This window comes from Mustela erminea, chromosome 6 (genome assembly GCF_009829155.1).
Source record: "Mustela erminea isolate mMusErm1 chromosome 6, mMusErm1.Pri, whole genome shotgun sequence".
NCBI classification, from domain to species: domain Eukaryota; kingdom Metazoa; phylum Chordata; class Mammalia; order Carnivora; family Mustelidae; genus Mustela; species Mustela erminea.
This window is the reverse complement of record NC_045619.1, coordinates 9,317,807-9,333,707: the sequence shown is the minus strand read 5'-3', so window position 1 is coordinate 9,333,707 and position 15,901 is coordinate 9,317,807. Positions and strand designations below refer to the sequence as shown.

The 15,901-nt window shown below is 56.4% G+C and overlaps 1 protein-coding gene across 1 annotated transcript; it reads right to left on the bottom strand.

Moving 5' to 3' along the window:
- Positions 1-3,274: 3,274 nt before the first annotated feature.
- On the bottom strand, positions 3,275-10,708 carry CBX6 (chromobox 6). Its single transcript, XM_032346253.1, has 5 exons — positions 10,513-10,708; positions 10,288-10,331; positions 10,047-10,112; positions 9,821-9,887; positions 3,275-5,470 (listed from the first exon to the last, which is right to left on the bottom strand). The coding sequence occupies exons 1-5, from the start codon at positions 10,579-10,581 to the stop codon at positions 4,466-4,468; spliced, it is 1,251 nt and encodes a 416-aa protein (XP_032202144.1). The 5' UTR covers positions 10,582-10,708; the 3' UTR covers positions 3,275-4,465.
- Positions 10,709-15,901: the final 5,193 nt, after the last annotated feature.

The window sequence follows — 15,901 nt, the reverse complement described above, 5'->3', positions numbered from 1 at the left end:
TGGCAGCTGGATGGTTGAACCACAGACAAAGGCAACAACACTTCATTTTTAAAATGAGAAAGAGAAAAAAAGAGATGGCGCCCCTCCCCCAATATAGAGCTATATATGTATATTTTATATATATAGAATTCATTCGTGCACAATTCATTTAAATGAGCTTTTCAAAAATTAAAAAAAAATTATAAGATACATTTTTTTAGGCCTTTGTTTTTTTAAATTAAAACGAACAAAAAGTGTCCATCTGCACTCCTCCCAAGAAGGGGGGCAGGCCCCAGAACCCTTCGTTCCTTCTACCTTGCTTGGCCTGTTGCAAGGGGTCCCCTGTTAGACCACCAACCCCATTTGCCTAGCTGAAGCTCTGCATACAGTAGGCACTCACTCAGTGTTGGAGCAGGGTATCAACTCCTTCGAGGAGGGGCAGGGGGACCCCGCAGGCATGGGGCGTGGGGTCCTCAGTCCCCACTCAGCCTGGCCCTGTACTCTGGCATCTTGGTGACTGCCAGCAAGATGGGAGTCAGGCTGGGGAGACCCTCTCCTGGAGTGTTAGCCCCTAAATTCCTTTTTGAATCTGAGAGGAGATACAGACCGAAAAAACTGAAAACCTTTAAACACTTTCCTTTTCTTTTTAAAAGTGATTCCTTAAACCATACAAGCCCCCAGAGAGGCTGCCTTGGACTAGTGCATGGGAGCCCGGAAGCGGAACTGACCCTACGGGGCTCCACTGTCCGGCGTGGGCCAAGTGCAAAAACAAAATAAAAGTGAAAAAACCCCAAAACCCAAAAAACCCAACCCAACCCAACCCACCAATAAAACCCCAGAAGGTGGGAATGGTGGTGTGTCCACTTGGGTCCCCATGGAGGCTAAAAGGGCTGGTCATGGCCCAGCACCCCCCACCTAACAGGTTCCTCCTCTGGGTTGACCCCTCAACCAGGGCTGCCTGGGAAGGGTGGGCAGTGGGGGGCGGGGGGGGGGGGCTGCCAGCTCTGCAGCGGCCTCAAAATCCCAGGCTCCCTCCTTTGAATGGGCTTTTCCCAAAACGCCAGAGCAGCTGGGCTCTTCACCCCAGCGAAGCAGCTTTGCCTCCCAGAACCCCAGTTTCCTGGTCTTTTCAATGGGGTAACCCCTCCCACTGTGCCCACCTCACACTGAGGTTGGACCTCAATCAACCCTTCTTTTCAGCAGAAGGATGGGGCTCGTTTTGCCCCGGACCCCTTTGCAGGGCAAGAACAAGGGGGCTGTGGGAGGCTAGAGGCCCCAGTGCCAGAGCCACTGACCGGCACTGAATCCTCAGCACCCGTCTGGACACCAGCAGTGCTTTATGAAGAGGACTTGGACCCAATACGCCCATTTCACAGAAGGGCACACTGAGGGTCAGAGAGGGGAATAAGACAGGGAGGTGTCCCAACTTCCCATCTCAAACTGGAGACACCAAACCTCCTTGTTTCCTATGACATGTGGGTGGGGAAGGGGTGGCATTAAGGGGAGATGACCGATGCCCCAACCAACACTGAATATAGCAGGATATCAGGCTTTGGGGGGTATTTCACGTATAAAAATAAAGCAAACCAGAATGCAACTTCTGCTTGGTAATTAGGCAAACGGAAAAGCAGCAAGGGGAGAGGAAGGGCCCGTAGGAGGCTGATTCGTGCAAGAGTGTGTGTGGGGGGGGGCAGTTAGGATCCCCGCTCAGAGCCGCCCTGGGAGAGAGGTAAGGAGGGCCTCACTTGCTCTTGACCCTGTGCCCACCTCAAAGCAGTGCGCATGCGTGCCTCTGGGTGTGCTGACACGGAATGGGGCCACATGGCTGAGGGTCAGGGGCAGCAGCCCACCTGTGCAAAGAGAAGGGGCAGGCCTTCCCCTCTCCCCATGGTTACCCCCAATCCCTTAGGGTCACCACCTAAAATTCTCCCAGAATCTACAGCTCCTTCTCCCTGAAGCTCGTATCCCCCACGTGGTCAGGGGAGCTCAGGGCTGTTGTGGTCTTTGGGGTGATGGGGTGGGAGGGACCAGATGACCCGACAAGCTGGCCAACGAATGACAGAGAGCAAGACACCCAACTGCATCTAGTCACCGGCCTTCCTGGACAAAGTCACCAAGGACACAACAGTGGGACTCCCGCTCAGCCCCGCTCTCCAGCCTTCCCCTCAGATCTCAGCTCCCTTCGCTGGGCGCCTGCAGGGCTGGCTAGTTCCCTTGGGACCAGCAGTCATCCTTCCCTTTGAAGGAGGGTAGGTGTGGGGTCTGGGCCCAGGACAGGAGGGAGGTTGCCCCCTGCCTCAGGCCGAGGGGAGAGAGCAAGCAGTGGGCCAAACCCCAAGGACCCGCCCGCTAGGCCTAGGCCCTCCGTCCCGTTCCTAACACCGCCACCTCACCTGTGCAATCACTGCAGTACGAATTTTCTTTAAATATCTTTCTCTCCCCTCCCCCGCTCCCACCCTGACCCCATAGGAATCCCACAATATTTTTTTCTATTTCTTTTTTCTTTTTTCCTCTTTTTTTGTTTTTTGTTTTTTTGCAAAACTAATTCTTTCACTTTCCTGTCATAAAATCACCTCTGAAAACACAACTTCTTTACAAAAAAAGTCACGAATGACACGGACTCTCAGGAAAACACATTTCTATGGTCTCTGGAAAACACCTGTAACTGACACCCAGGCAGTCACTCACCTGGGGTGAGGGGTCACGGGGGTGGGGGGGGACATCCCCTCGAAGGACAGAGGAGAAATACCAGCCCTTATTTGGGGGGAAGCCAATTGGCACTTGGACGGCCACAGAGCCAACACAAAGGGCAGGGTGGGGAGGGGTCTAGGAGTGCCAGCCCCCCAAACCCTGGGAGGGCCCTTGTCCTACATCGGGGTGGGGGGGCGGGGCGGGGCGGGGCAGGGAGAGTTGGAAGAACAAGTCCTCCCATACTCCGGACAAAGGCATCTGCTCCCAAACGGGATTCCCTTTCTGCCTCCTCCTTCCTTTGCCATCACGCGCCTCAGTTGTGCCACTGCTCGCTGCACACGCCAGGAAGTTCCCTCGAGCCAGGAGCAGGGCTGCGCCACCCAGGCCAGACTGAGACTCCGGGCCAGCCCAGCAGGTGGCCACCCCAGAGTGTCCCGGAGCCCAGGTCCCACATACCCTCTCTCTTCTGGAGAGCACAGGCCCCTCTTTGGTCACCCCCTTTGGCCTGCCTACCCTCCCAATGCCTGACCTAAAGCTGGGGCCCTGGCCTCCACCAATGGCACAGACCCTTCTGCTCCCTGGCGACAGAGAAGGAAAGCCACCCCGGGCTCCAGAGCCTCCTACTGGTGCCAGCAGGTGGTGCTGTGAGAAGAGTTTCAGCGGTCAGAAGCAAGGCGGCGGTGGGGGGTGGGGGGCAGCAGGAGGGCCTGGGACATCCCCCCCTCACCCGGAGTGGTTTCCAGGGCAGAAACCTCTCCACCTCAGTCCCCACCGTGCCATGTCTGCAGCAAAGGCCTGGCTGGTTGAGCGGACCCCCTAGAAGAGGAGGGTGTGGGGAGAGTGCACCCCAGCACATTTGGGCTGGGCGGGAATCGGCCTGGGGGCTCCACAGCAAACTCCTTGGCCCTGCGCAAGGTCTGGGCAAGGAAAGGTCGGGCCTTCGACAATCACATTCTGAGCAACCCTCAAGGGAGCCGCCTGGAAAGCCCTGGGCCCAGCGCACATCCAGGTACGTGCGCAAACACGCCGTGGGGCGGCAGGGACGCCCGCCAGCTGGAAGTTTCCACGGCAGATTCTTGTAGCACCTTTGGTTGAGAACTGAAGGGCCCTTTAGCTACTGGGAGGCCCAGGCAGGGTGAGGTCCCTGCCGACCCCTCCCACCTCTGAGATGGAGAGGAGGAAGGAGCCGGGCGGGTGGAGCCTAAGGGGACCTGCTCAGGTCAGGTCCAGCAGTGGGCAGGAAGACCCAGGCCTCTGGCCCTGCTCTCGCCACCCTCACTGACCTCTGACTGGGCTTTGCCATCCCTGGCCCTCCTACCCAGGTCTGGAGGGGAAGGGACAGCGCCCCCACTGGGAGGGGGGGTCTCCTAGGGGCCCCACAGCTGCCGGGTTAGCACCGAGAAATTCAGATGCTGTGCGTGAGAGCTGAAAGCAAGCTGGGGAGACAGAGCAGGATGCGGAGCAGGCAGCTGAACCCCAGGTTAGGGGGCTCCCTGGAAGCCACCCAGCAGGCCTCACCATGCATGGGCAGGGAGGGTGCCAAGGGCCAAGAAGGACTTCCAAGTGCCCTCACCCCACCCCAGCCCTAACGCGTTCCAGGACTGCTGCTCCCACTGGGCTCGTGGGAGGGGGGTGCTCCAACTGCCCAGCCCCATCCCGGAGGGGCAACACTGAGCCATTTGAAACAAGCAAAGCACAGGCAGAGGTGTCTGAGGGCGGGGATGGGGGCAGGAGCAAGAGGATGACTTTGGGCAGGAGGGCCCCCCCCAAACCCACCTCCTTGGTGGAGCCCCCCTCACTTGCTCACCCCACCGCTGCCACCACCCCCAGTGGCACCTGCTACTCCAGTAGCCACCTTCTCGAAATCCTCAGGGTTGCAGAATTCCTTGATAGTGACTGTCAGAAGGTTGCTGGTGACATCGGTGACAACCACATTGGAGCAGGGTGACATCTCAGGGCGCCAGTCCCCAGCCTCAGGCTCGGAGGCAGCACTGGCAGGCTCTGGGGCCGCGGGCAGCGCCGGGCTGGTGGCAGCAGGGACGTCGGGAAGCACCCGCTTGCTGGTGGCCGCGGCCTCAGGAGGGATGGACAGGTCAAGCACTTCGGGCTCCTGCCAGTCGGGAGCAGTGGGGCTCACGGTCTCAGGGAGCAGCTTGGGGGGCACATCGTGGGGGTCGGACGAGGACTGCGGCGCTGGCGAGGGGCAGCTGGAGGAGCTGGAGCTGCGGGCATCAAAGGGGGCCGCGGGGGCAGCCAGGAGCAGCCCTGGGCTGGGAGGGGCCGCAGGGTCAGCCTTTCCCGCCGGCGGGGGAGGCGGAGGGCCGGGAGGGGGCTTATTGTAAAGCGCGAAGGGGCCGAACTTCATGTGGCGGATCTGGGTGCGTAGGATGCTCTCGCTGAACTTCTTGCTCTTGCCGATGACCCGGTTCCTCGAAGGGACCTTGGGGCGAGCGAGTGCTCCAGCCCCCTGCCCAGGGCCCCCACCGCCACCCGTACCCTTGTCGATGACCTTCAGATTGAGGATGATGCGGTTACGCTTGGGCTCCCGAGGCTTCACCTTGCGGTTGATGATGCGCACCGTCTCGGAGAAAGGCGAGATAGGGGGGCGCAGGCCGGGACTGCCACCCTGAGGGTCAGGGCGGGGCAGGGGGCGGCGGGACATGCGGTGGCAGCGGCGGATGTCCTTCTTGAGCCGGTGCACAGCTGCGCTGGAGTGCAGCTTGGGCGAGGAGGCGCTGACGCCCGGCTTGACAGAGAAGTGCACATCGCTGATGCGGAGGGCCTCAGCCTGGGCCCGCGCCTGCGTGGCGGGGAGGTGGCGGGCGGTGAGCAGGGGCGGGGCTTCCTGCTGACCTCCCCTGGGCGTGTCCCCCCCCCCCCCCGCCACCCTGTGCCTGCCACCCCCAAGTCCGATCTCATTAAACCATCCTGAGAGGCTGTCAGAGAACCCGCGGGTCCCCCAACCCTGTCTTAGAGACAAAATGAAAGGGACTCAGACAGGTGAAGCAAAGCGCATGTCTGAGGGCCCCGTCAACCCTTGTCCAAGCGGGACTCTAAGTCCTGCTACTTTTGAAGGCCTGGGTCCCTGGGACAGATGGACGGGCAGCTACACTGGCTGACACAGGAGTGAAGGCAACCAGGCCACTGCCTGGGAAGAACTCGGCTCTGTGAAGGATCCCAGCCTCCGCGGGCACCCCCCCACAGACAGATTCTTGGTGCCAGAAGGAAGAGGGAGGCCCCTCCCCACTCCACCCCACACCCCAGGGCCACTGACCTACTTGCAGGGTCCCAAAGGCTCTGTCTACACTCTCTGCTTCGGGACAGGCTGCACCTCCAGCTTGGACCTGCGTCCGGGGCTGATCGTCCCCTCTGGGACCACCTCTTGACCCTCTCAGCCCCTCCTGTACCCTCGCAGCCCCTCCCATTTCCCCTCTTGGGTCTGATACACGTCTGCCTGCCCAGGATCTGGCTCAAGGTCCGAGGCTGAGCAAATCAGGGCCAACAGATTCCAAAGCCGACACCTCAAGCCTAGGTTGGAATCTACCCCACTGAGACAAGAATCTAGTGCCAGGACAGGCTGGGTGGTGGTGTTGGCGGGGGGTGGGGGTGGTGGGGGGGGCAGGATGGTTGAGCAGGCCTGCTGGCAGCCAGGGAACCTTCTCTGGCTCCTGGGCTCAGCTGTACTCCCAAGTGTGAAATCTGTAAACCCCCACCACTGAGTTCAGGGCAGGGGACTCACAGGGTCCTATAAACTGCCCCCCCCACCCCCGCCGCGGCCAGCCCGTCCTTCACTAACAAAGCACTAGAGTCACAAGACAGCTCCAACTCCCAACACACAGCCTCTCCCCCAGGGGCTGCCCTCCCTGGAGAAGACAAGGGGAAGGCGGTGAGGATGTTGGGGGACTCAGTGTAACAAAAAACGGATGGGGCCTGGAGGAGCACAGCTTAGAGGCACAGGCCTGTCCCGGAGGTGGTGCTAAGACCAACAGGGAAGGCACAGAGTCCAGTGGGGAGAAGATGCAGTGGTCAAGGGACTAAAAGCAATGGCTGATCAGTCATCTACACACTTCCTGGGTTCTGGTGGGGGACACTCGCTAGGCAGTATCTGCCTCAATCCAGGTGGGAGACAGTGGTGGCCGAGGGGGAGGACACACTCCCACGGTCCATCTGTGAGCTCCCCAAGAGTGAGATCTGCTCTGGGGTCTCTCCACCACCTCCCCCACAGCACTAGACGCTTAACTGGTCCCTGTAAGTTAGCCTGCCTGCGCCTCAGACAAAACTAGGTTGCATCTGACCACAGGTCGCCGAAGCGCTGTTTGCAGACTTATTTGTTGAATTAGCAAGCTCTATAGAAGGTGGGAAAAACACTTTATGCTATGTGGCCCTACTGGCCTCGCTTGGAGGGGGTCTCCTGGGGCTGCTTGGCCAATAATCCCTTTGAGCACTAGGTGGCAGCACCTGCGATCCAGCGTGTCCCACACCGGCAATGCCCCCCATCCTGGGCACCAGCCAGTAGAGCCAGGCCGCGGCTCCCTCACATCCCTTCTCAGACAAAGGCAGGAGGGGGCCAGCCTCAACCTGGCATGGCAAGCAAGGTTCATCCCCAAGGAAGCTTGGGGGAATCTCCACTCTTTCTAACCCCTGCTCCCCCACCCCCGGAGGGGTTAGCGTTCACGCCATCCACAGGCTGCCTGAGCTCTCAGACCTCTGTCCTCCTGGCTCTGCCCAAGCCCAGGGCTGATGGTTCCGGAGACGAGGCAAAAGTGGGCAAACCTCACACCTGGGATGACACTCTGGCTCGGTGGGCCATCACCTACGGTCAGATAATACATGCTACCTGCTCTGCCCAGCGTTTGGCACAAAGCCCATACTCAACAAATACCAGATTTCTTGCTCCACGGAGGTGGGGGGGGACAGGGGATTGATGAGCGATAATCTTTTACTAATACATGGTTTCCAAACCTTTTATGAGGAACATGCCTCACTTTATAGCATGCATATATATATATATATGTATATATATATATATATATATTTAAAGACTGGTTTACCCTTTCTCTTCCTCTTTCCTCCCCAGGCTGAGAATCTGTGAAGGTAGGACCTGGGTCTGCCTGTGAATTAAAAAGGCCAACCGCAGCCACTGTGTTTGCTGCACTCTGATGGGGTGAGAGGCACGGTTCTGAGGGGTTGGCCTGTATGTACCATAGACCACAGCACAGAAGTTTAGAGATCTGGACCCTGCCGCTGACTCTCTGTGACCGTGGACCAGTGCCACAACCTCCCTGGCCTTCGTTTTCCTAGGTGTAAAATGGGGCTAAGTCACAACCTACCTCACGGGCTCCCGTCTGCCTTCAGAACAGCTCCGGGCAGTAAAGTAAAGGCTGAGTATCATTTGTTTACTAAACACACCCCCTCTCAGTGACCCACAGAGCCATGGGCCAAACTGGTCTCCATCACCCCTTGCCAACATCCACATCACTCTCGTAAGGCTCAGGTCCACTCAGCTGCCTCTCCACCCCCTCCCCAACCACCTCTGCGGCCTTCATCGTCTCCTCAGTGTCCACCTTGTCCCCTCCACCAGATGTGTGTACTCTCTGAGGGACAGGGGGAGGAAAAGGAGCCAGAATGAAGGCAGGAAGCTGGGTGGTGGGCCCTCGAGTTAAGTCACCTCTCCCCTCTGGGCCTTGATTTTTTTATCTGGGTAATGGGACTAATACTCCTTCATAGGGTTGTTGAGAGGATTAAAGGAGATAATCCAGGTGAGGACTTAGTGCCCTGTTAGAATCAAGGGTGGGGGGAGGCATTTCGTGAATCCAAGCTCACGGTCATTACTCACTTGACCGCTAGAGGGCGCTCCAGCTGCGCTGAGAGGCTGTCACACAGCCCTCCCGCCCTCCAGCTGCTCGGCCCCATCCCTCCTCCTCTAAGAAGCATCAAGGGTTAAGGGCGCTCCTCCATGGATCCCCTAATGTGTGTCGGTTGGGAACAGGAGTCATGGAAATAGGTCATTCTGGAAACCAAAGGTTCTTTCATGTCTGCTTTAAGTTCAAACCCTTAGCCAGGCACAGACCTTTTGGGGTGGGGGTGGGGCTGGAGAGGCCCACCCCACCTTCATGGGGCTTTGGGCCTTTTGCAAGAACTGGAGATGCTGAGGCTGTGCCTTCTGCACAGTCTCTTTCCTGCAGAGTTCTCCCTGCCCTTCTGGTGCCGATCACCTGAGTCACAGGCTGTCAGGGTGGGAAGGGGTCCCAAGGCAATGTTAGCACTATTGGGCCGACTATGGTGTCCCACGGAGGCCCGCCTGCAGTCTTGCCCATCTCCTAGGGTCATCTCACCTTAGCTCTCCGACTCTGACCTTTCTCACTAAGAAAAATCAAACAATCCCCCCAAAAGCCCTAAGATGGCTTCCTCTGGGGCTAGGTCTCCCTCCCTTGCCAAGGCTAATGTGCTATGCTCCCACTCCCCCCAGGCCCCATCCTCATTAGAACCTCCAGAGACAGCAAGAGGGGGGTGGAAAGCGTTGTGTGTGTGTGTGTGGGGGGGGAGGCAGTGGCCCGGCCCAGGTGACAAACTCAAAGTAAAGTGATCTAAGGTCAAATTCAAGTTGCATTCCCCAGCGAGGAGGCGAGGCACACAGAACAAATCCTAAGACAGAGAAGGAAGCTGAGGGTAGGGAGGCAAGTGGCCCCCAAAGGCTTCTCCGGTTCCCAGCCCTGAGGGAAACTACATTTACTCTCCCCAAGGATCCTAATTCCAGGCAGAGCCCTATCAGCTCAAGGCTGGGGGAGATGAGGGTTCGCCTCATCTGATTTGTAACCTCCCTGCTACCCGCTCAGGTAGACAGCCCCCACCTGCCTCACCCACCCCCATTCTGGAGCCCCGCTGGCCTGCCCCAACCCTGGTTTCTTCAGCGAGGATTATCCTCTTCCCTCACTCCCCACTCCCAGGCCCCTCTTGCTAAAGCTGGAGCTGGCCAGGGCCGGCTGCCAGGGGTTCGGTCTGGGGCTCACAACCACCCCCTGCCCAGCTGGGGCCCCTCTGGAAAGGTCCGCCTGCCCGGGCAGCCGAGGATCTGTCCCTCCCTTGCAGGCCCCGTGCTGCGCCAGGGCTAGGGGCCCGAGAGGGGGCTGCTGGGGCTGGGCCAGGTTACCTTCAGGAGGAAAGTTTTGGGTTTGGGTCCCCTCTTCTTGGGCCCATACAGCTCACGCTCCCTCTCCCTGCGGCCGAGAAACGCCAAAGGTTAAAAAGAGCCCCTTCGCGGGCCCCACTCCGCGCTGCCCTCCCCGGTCTCCCGCTTCTCCCGCTTCCCCCGCGTCCCCGCGCGGCGCCCCAGCCGAGCCTTGGCCCCGCCGCCCCTGCCAGCTCCGCAAACTCACTTCTGCTCGAAGGCTGCAATGAGCCGCGAGTCCAGGATGTTCTCCTCAGGCTCCCAAGTGCTGTACCTGCCGAGTCACACATGCACAAAATAAAAATGAAAACCTAAGAGGCAGAGGCACATGCGAGGCAGCAAACGTGCATACTTACCCCCCCCACCCCCCACCACCAAAGGAAAAAAAAAGGCCCTGGCTGTCCGCTGTCTCCCCTCCCCCCTCGCGCCTGGACCCCAGTGGCACTTACTTGATGGCCCATCCCTTCCATTTCACCAGGTACTCGATGCGTCCCTGAAAAACAGAGAAAAAAAGGGGGGGGGGAGTGGGGGTGGGGAGGATGCGGGGACGCGAGGAGGCGGCGGCGCGGGGGTGGGCGAGAGAGCCCTGGTTAGCGGGACCACTTGGCCCCGACGGGCCGCGGACCCGGACACCGGCTGCGGGGCAAGGCGTCCCGCCTCGGGAGGCGGCTCACCTTTCGGATCCGCCGTTTGATGATGGATTCGGCCGCGAAGACCCGCTCGCCCACTGCAGACAGCTCCATCTTGCTCAGCGGCACCCACAGCCCATAATACTCCCAGCTCCCGCGGCCGGTGCTGCACCGCTCGCGCACGCGCCGCAGCGCACAGGCCCCGGCGGGCGGGCGCGCGGCGGGGCGCGCGCTCGTGTTCCAGCTGCGGACCGTCACGTGACCCCTCGGGGCTGGCGCGCCGTTGCCAGGACCTCCCCCTCCCCCGGGGCGGTTGCTAGGGAAAGTGAGCGCTCCCGGGGCGGGGGTGCGCGCTGACTCTTAAAGGGGCCTCGCCTGGCGGCGGGAGTCTGGGCCCGGAACCCGGGGGATGTTTGGCTTGCGGGAGGCCTGGTCGGCGCAGTGCAGTCTACCAAACGCTTTCTTACTCCCTCTCCATCTTCCCGGCCCCCGATAGCTGACAACTTCTGCCTCCTTTTAACACCTCTCCCTTGCAAGTCTCCGTAGGCCCCAGCAGGGGAAGGGCGATGGAGTCTCCGCAGCTGCCGCGCATCCTCCCAGCAGAAGTTTGCAAACAGTTAAATATGATACAGCAGAAATGCATTTGCTGTTGCCTTGCCAGGCCCTGCGGGAATTTCTTTAAAACATTGCCCTCCCCCTCCCCAATCCATTATTTATGTATTCGTGGGAGTGTGGTTTTGTAACCAGTTCAGATGAATTAAAACAAAAACTGCACCGCAGGAAGAGGGGTGGGGGCGGTGACTTGGGGTGGAGGAAGGCCGGGAGGATCCAGTGTGTCTGTTCTTCGGCCGGGGTCTTGGGCGGCACCTGCCTTCACCCTGGAGGCGGAGTGAAGATCGCAGCCAGGACTATGTGGCGGCGAGGGGAGGGACAGAGAGGCTGTGGGGTGAGACGGGTTTCTGGCACCCCAGATCAGGCCCGAGTGGGTCATCCTTGGGTCATTTGGCAGAAACCACCCACAGGACCTTGTCTATATGTTTTCTGATTCCCAGGCCCCCTGGCCTCGGCGCTCTTCGGCTGCGTGCAGCTCCTTCGGTGGGTCCGCCATTGCTCCCGGGGAGACCAGACCCCAGCTTCCTATTTTAGGAGAGACCAGGAGACCTGGCTGTCGCGGAATGGACAGGAAATAGCCCTGTCACACAATACGCTCCATTTATTTTCCTTTCAATGATTTAAAGTTTATTTTTAATTACACCAGTGGCCTTGTTTTTTGTAAATTAAAAAAAAAAAAAAAAAGCCTGACTGTCCATAATCTCCATCAAACCGTTGTTAATATCTTCATGAATCCTCTCCCAGCCTCTGTTCTACTTCTATACAAACCCACGTCTATATGCACATGTATACATTATTGTACATAGTATATATATTGATTTCTTTTTAACAAGATGGGTTCTTATGAATCACACTGTTTGGAATCTGCTTTTCTCCCTTCATGATATAAAGCAAACCTCTCTTGGTGTCAGTTGGAAATTTTGTCACCATTTGCGTGGCTGTGGTGGGGCTGAGGTGGAGGTGGAGAGGAATGGGGATGGGAGGGTCAGGATCGTCTCCTGATTTCACCACTTGCTTATTAGAAAGGAGGATTTTTACATTTCTGTATCGTAATACCAATTCTTGTGGTTTCAGATCAGTCGCATCAAAATTTCTGCTTCTCCTTCCCTGTATCTATGCAGATTTGTTCAATTATTATCTTGGGAGAAATCCCCCTCACCTTCCTTAAAATCAACATGCTCTTGAAAAATAGATACTTGCTGGCCAGCCCAAAGGGGGCTTTGGTCTAAGAATACAGCTGCCTTCCTGAGGTTGATCGGGATGCTCGGAAGATGAGCTATGTGGATATGAGTGTGTGTGTGAGTGTGTGTTCAGACTGAGAGAAACAGGCAGCCAGATAAAGTGAGTAAACATGAAATCGGTTTGTTAGTTCACTCAGCGGCTTTTGTGACCCTTTTTAAGATTGTGTTCAGCCACCTAAACAAAGCTGCCCCAGGCTTGAGGAGCTCTTATACGAGAGGCACCTGCCACATAGTGTGACTAGTGCTGCAATAAACACACAGTACTTTCCTACAGCTGCTGTAACAAATTACCACATACTTAATAGCTTTAAGTAGCACAGACTTATTATCTTACAGTTCTGGAGGTCAGAAGTCCCAAATCAGTGTCACGGAGCTAGGATCAAGATATCCCTAGGGCTGGTTCCTTCTGGAGGCTCTAGAAGAGAATCCATTCCTTCCTTGCCTCTTCCAACTCCTGGAAGCTGCTGGCATTCCTTGGCTCATGGCTGCCTCACTCCAATGTTTACTTTTGCCTTCCCCTGACTTAACGCCTGCTTCTTTCTGATAAGGACCTTTGTGATTACATTGGGCTCACTCAAATAATTGAGGATTATCTTCTCATCTCAGCATCCTTACCTTAATCATATCTTCAAAGTCCCTTTTACCCCAGAGTGACATATTACACAGTGTATGTAAACTATCAATCCCAGGAGCTCGGCGTCATGACCTGTGCTTCAAAGGCAGACGTTTCGCCAACTGAGCCACGCAGGTGCCCCTCATAGAGCATCTCTATTCTATGAGAGGAAGTCCCTTCTACCTCTTCCACAGTCTGTCCTGAGATTTGGTCCAGCACTGCAAGGGAAAAGTTTAATCTCCTGGACTGTGCGAGTTGCTGCCCAGAGAAAGGGCATTTCGGCTAGTCTGTGCTATAAAACACCATCATTTGGTGGTTTCATACACAAGAATCTATTTTTTATAAATCTGTGGGTTGCCTGGGCTCGGCTGGGCCATTTGTGTGTGTGTGTGTGTGTGTGTGTGTGTGTGCGCGCTTTGTTTTGTTTTTACCTGGCCTTGCTTTGGGTCCTTCATGGGGCTGCAGTCAGAGACATGGCCAGAGTCTCTCATGTTGGGGGGCTTCGTCCTGGGTGTTAGCTGCACCTCGCTCTCCTAGTGGCCTCTCACAATTCAGCCATCCAGTGCAGGCTTCCTTCCAGCCTGCAGGAGCCCTATAAGGAGGCGGAACACCGCAAGGCCTTGCAAGGTCCAGCCTTGGAAGTTACACAACAGAGCTTCTACCTTAGGCTGTTGGTCAGAGTCGGTGGCAGAATTCAAGGTCATCAAGATTCCTGCTTCCCTGTGCACCCTCCCCAGTTCCCCTGTGCTTGTCTAGCATAATCTCTTCCCCCTGCCCACCCCCCCACAACCATGAGGATGGCACTTGCCATGAGCTGGATTTTCTCCCATGATCAGGTTAAATGAAAAGGTAAGGGCTTTTGCAATGTGATGAATGTCCCCAACCCCCCGACATTGACTTAATCAAAGGGAGGCCGTGATCCGGTTCTCTTCTCACAGTACTTGTAACACCAAACATGTGGGTTTGCTCCTCACCCCAACAACCAGATTTCCAGCCTTTTTTTTTTTTTTTAAGATTTTATTTATTTATTTGACACAAAGAGAGAGATCACAAGTAGGCAGAGAGGGGAAATCAGGCTCCCTGCTGAGCAGAGAGCCTGATGCGGGTTCGATCCCAAGACCCTGAGATCATGACCGGAGGGTAAGGCAGAGGCTTAACTCACTGAACTACCCAGGCGCCCCCAGATTTCCAGCTCTTTAGATACCAGATGGATGTCCAATGTTTCAGTCCAACTGAGACGCCAGCACCCAGAGTGAGCGCGGATCCTGCAAGACCCCCCACTTCAAGCACGGATAGCAGACTTCTGGCTAGACAGCTGGACATAGAGGATTTCCACGACCCTCTCCTCAGTGTTCATCATTGGCTACACTAGCTCACAAGACTCCGGACAGAAAGGACATAACTCAGAACAGCCAAATGGAGGAGATGAGGAGGGCAAGGCGTGCAGGGCGGGGTGCAGACCTACCATGCCCTCTCGGGGCACGCCCCCTTCCCAGCACCGCAGTGTGTTTGCCAGCCCAGATGTTCATCTGAGCTCCTTCAAGGCTGTCCAGTGCTGAATCTGGAGCCTCTTCTCCCCTTCTCAGAGGCTGGTGGGAGCGCTTAAAGTTCCAGTCACTTGTTCTAATCGCTTGGTCTCTCTGGTGATGAGTCTGGTCCTGAAGCTACCCAGGGGCGGGGCACCAAGCATCACTTCTTTAGCATTAACTCAGGTGTGGCTGAAGGTACCTAACGACCGAATTAACACAAGACCCTCTCTCATCCCATCACTCAGGAAATTACCAAGGTTTTAGGAGCTTTGTGCCAGGAGCCCAGGAAGAAAACCAAGTCAGTCTTTCTTTCTTTCTTTTTTTAAAGATTTTATTTATTTGACAGAGAGATAGAGAGCACAAGTAGGCAGAGCAGCAGGGAGAGGGAGAGGGAGAAGCAGGCTCTCCGTTGAGCAGGGAGCCAGATGCGGGACCCGATCCCAGGACCCCGGGATCATGACCTGAGCCCAAGGCAGACATTTAACCCACTAAGACACACAGGCACTCAGGAGAGCAGTTTAAAAGAGATTCCAGGAACGCCTTGCTTCTCCCTCTTCTGCTCCCCCTGCTTGTGTTCCCTCTCTCGCTGTCTCTCCCTCTGTCAAATAAATAAAATCCTTTAAAAAAGAAAAAAAGTGAATAAAAGAGGATCCAGGTGTTTGCTGAGGGGAGAGGTTTGAAGCAGCAGTAACCTTCTGGAGGCAAACTGCCATGGAAAGGACCACATGGCAGAAACAGTGGGTGGCTTCCTGGCCTCGAGAGCCCCAGTTGTACAATCTGGAGGACCTGAATTCTATTAACAACCAGTGAACCTGGAGGAGGATCTCAGAATTCAGGTGAGAACACAGCCCCAGCCAACACCCCTACTGCAGCCGGAGACCCGAAGCAGACGATCCACTGGAGGTGTTCTGGACTTCTGATCCACAGAGACTGAAATGGCACATGAGTGTTGTTTTAAGCCACTAAGTTTGTGGCAGTAATTTGTTACAGAGCAATAGAAAACTAATACAGAAGTTTTCTTTTCTTTTCTTTTTTAAGATTTTATTTATTTATTTGACAGACAGAGAGATCACAAGTAGGCAGAGAGGCAGGCAGAGAGAGAGAGGGGGGAAGCAGGCTCCCCGCTGAGCAGAGAGCCAGATGTAGGGCTCGATCCCAGGACCCTGAGATCATGACCTGAACTGAAGGTGGAAGCTTAACCCACTGAGCCACCCAGGGCCCCCATATATAAATTTTCTATTCAAGTTTTCAAATTCAAGGATGGAGAAATAGAGTACACCCCGGAATAGGAGAACTGACAAGGTCCGTTGAAAGGTAAACTCAGGCCATTCTCGTAATAATTTATCACAGTGGCATTCCTAGTTGGGGCACAGCTCACACTCAAAGCTGATGGGATCTTTGGGGTCAGATGCTCTCTCCATCTGGGCCCCTGCAGAATT

What these genes read in the sequence shown, in the direction of transcription:
- CBX6 (XM_032346253.1), bottom strand. Translation starts at nt 10,581, where the DNA reads ATGGAGCTGTCTGCAGTGGGCGAGCGGGTCTTCGCGGCCGAATCCATC. An exon ending in ATTGCAGCCTTCGAGCAGAA is followed by an intron (nt 9,888 to 10,046) that starts GTGAGTTTGCGG and finishes TCTCGGCCGCAG; the next exon opens with GGAGAGGGAGCGTGAGCTGT. An exon ending in CCAAAACTTTCCTCCTGAAG is followed by an intron (nt 5,471 to 9,820) that starts GTAACCTGGCCC and finishes CCCGCCACGCAG; the next exon opens with GCGCGGGCCCAGGCTGAGGC.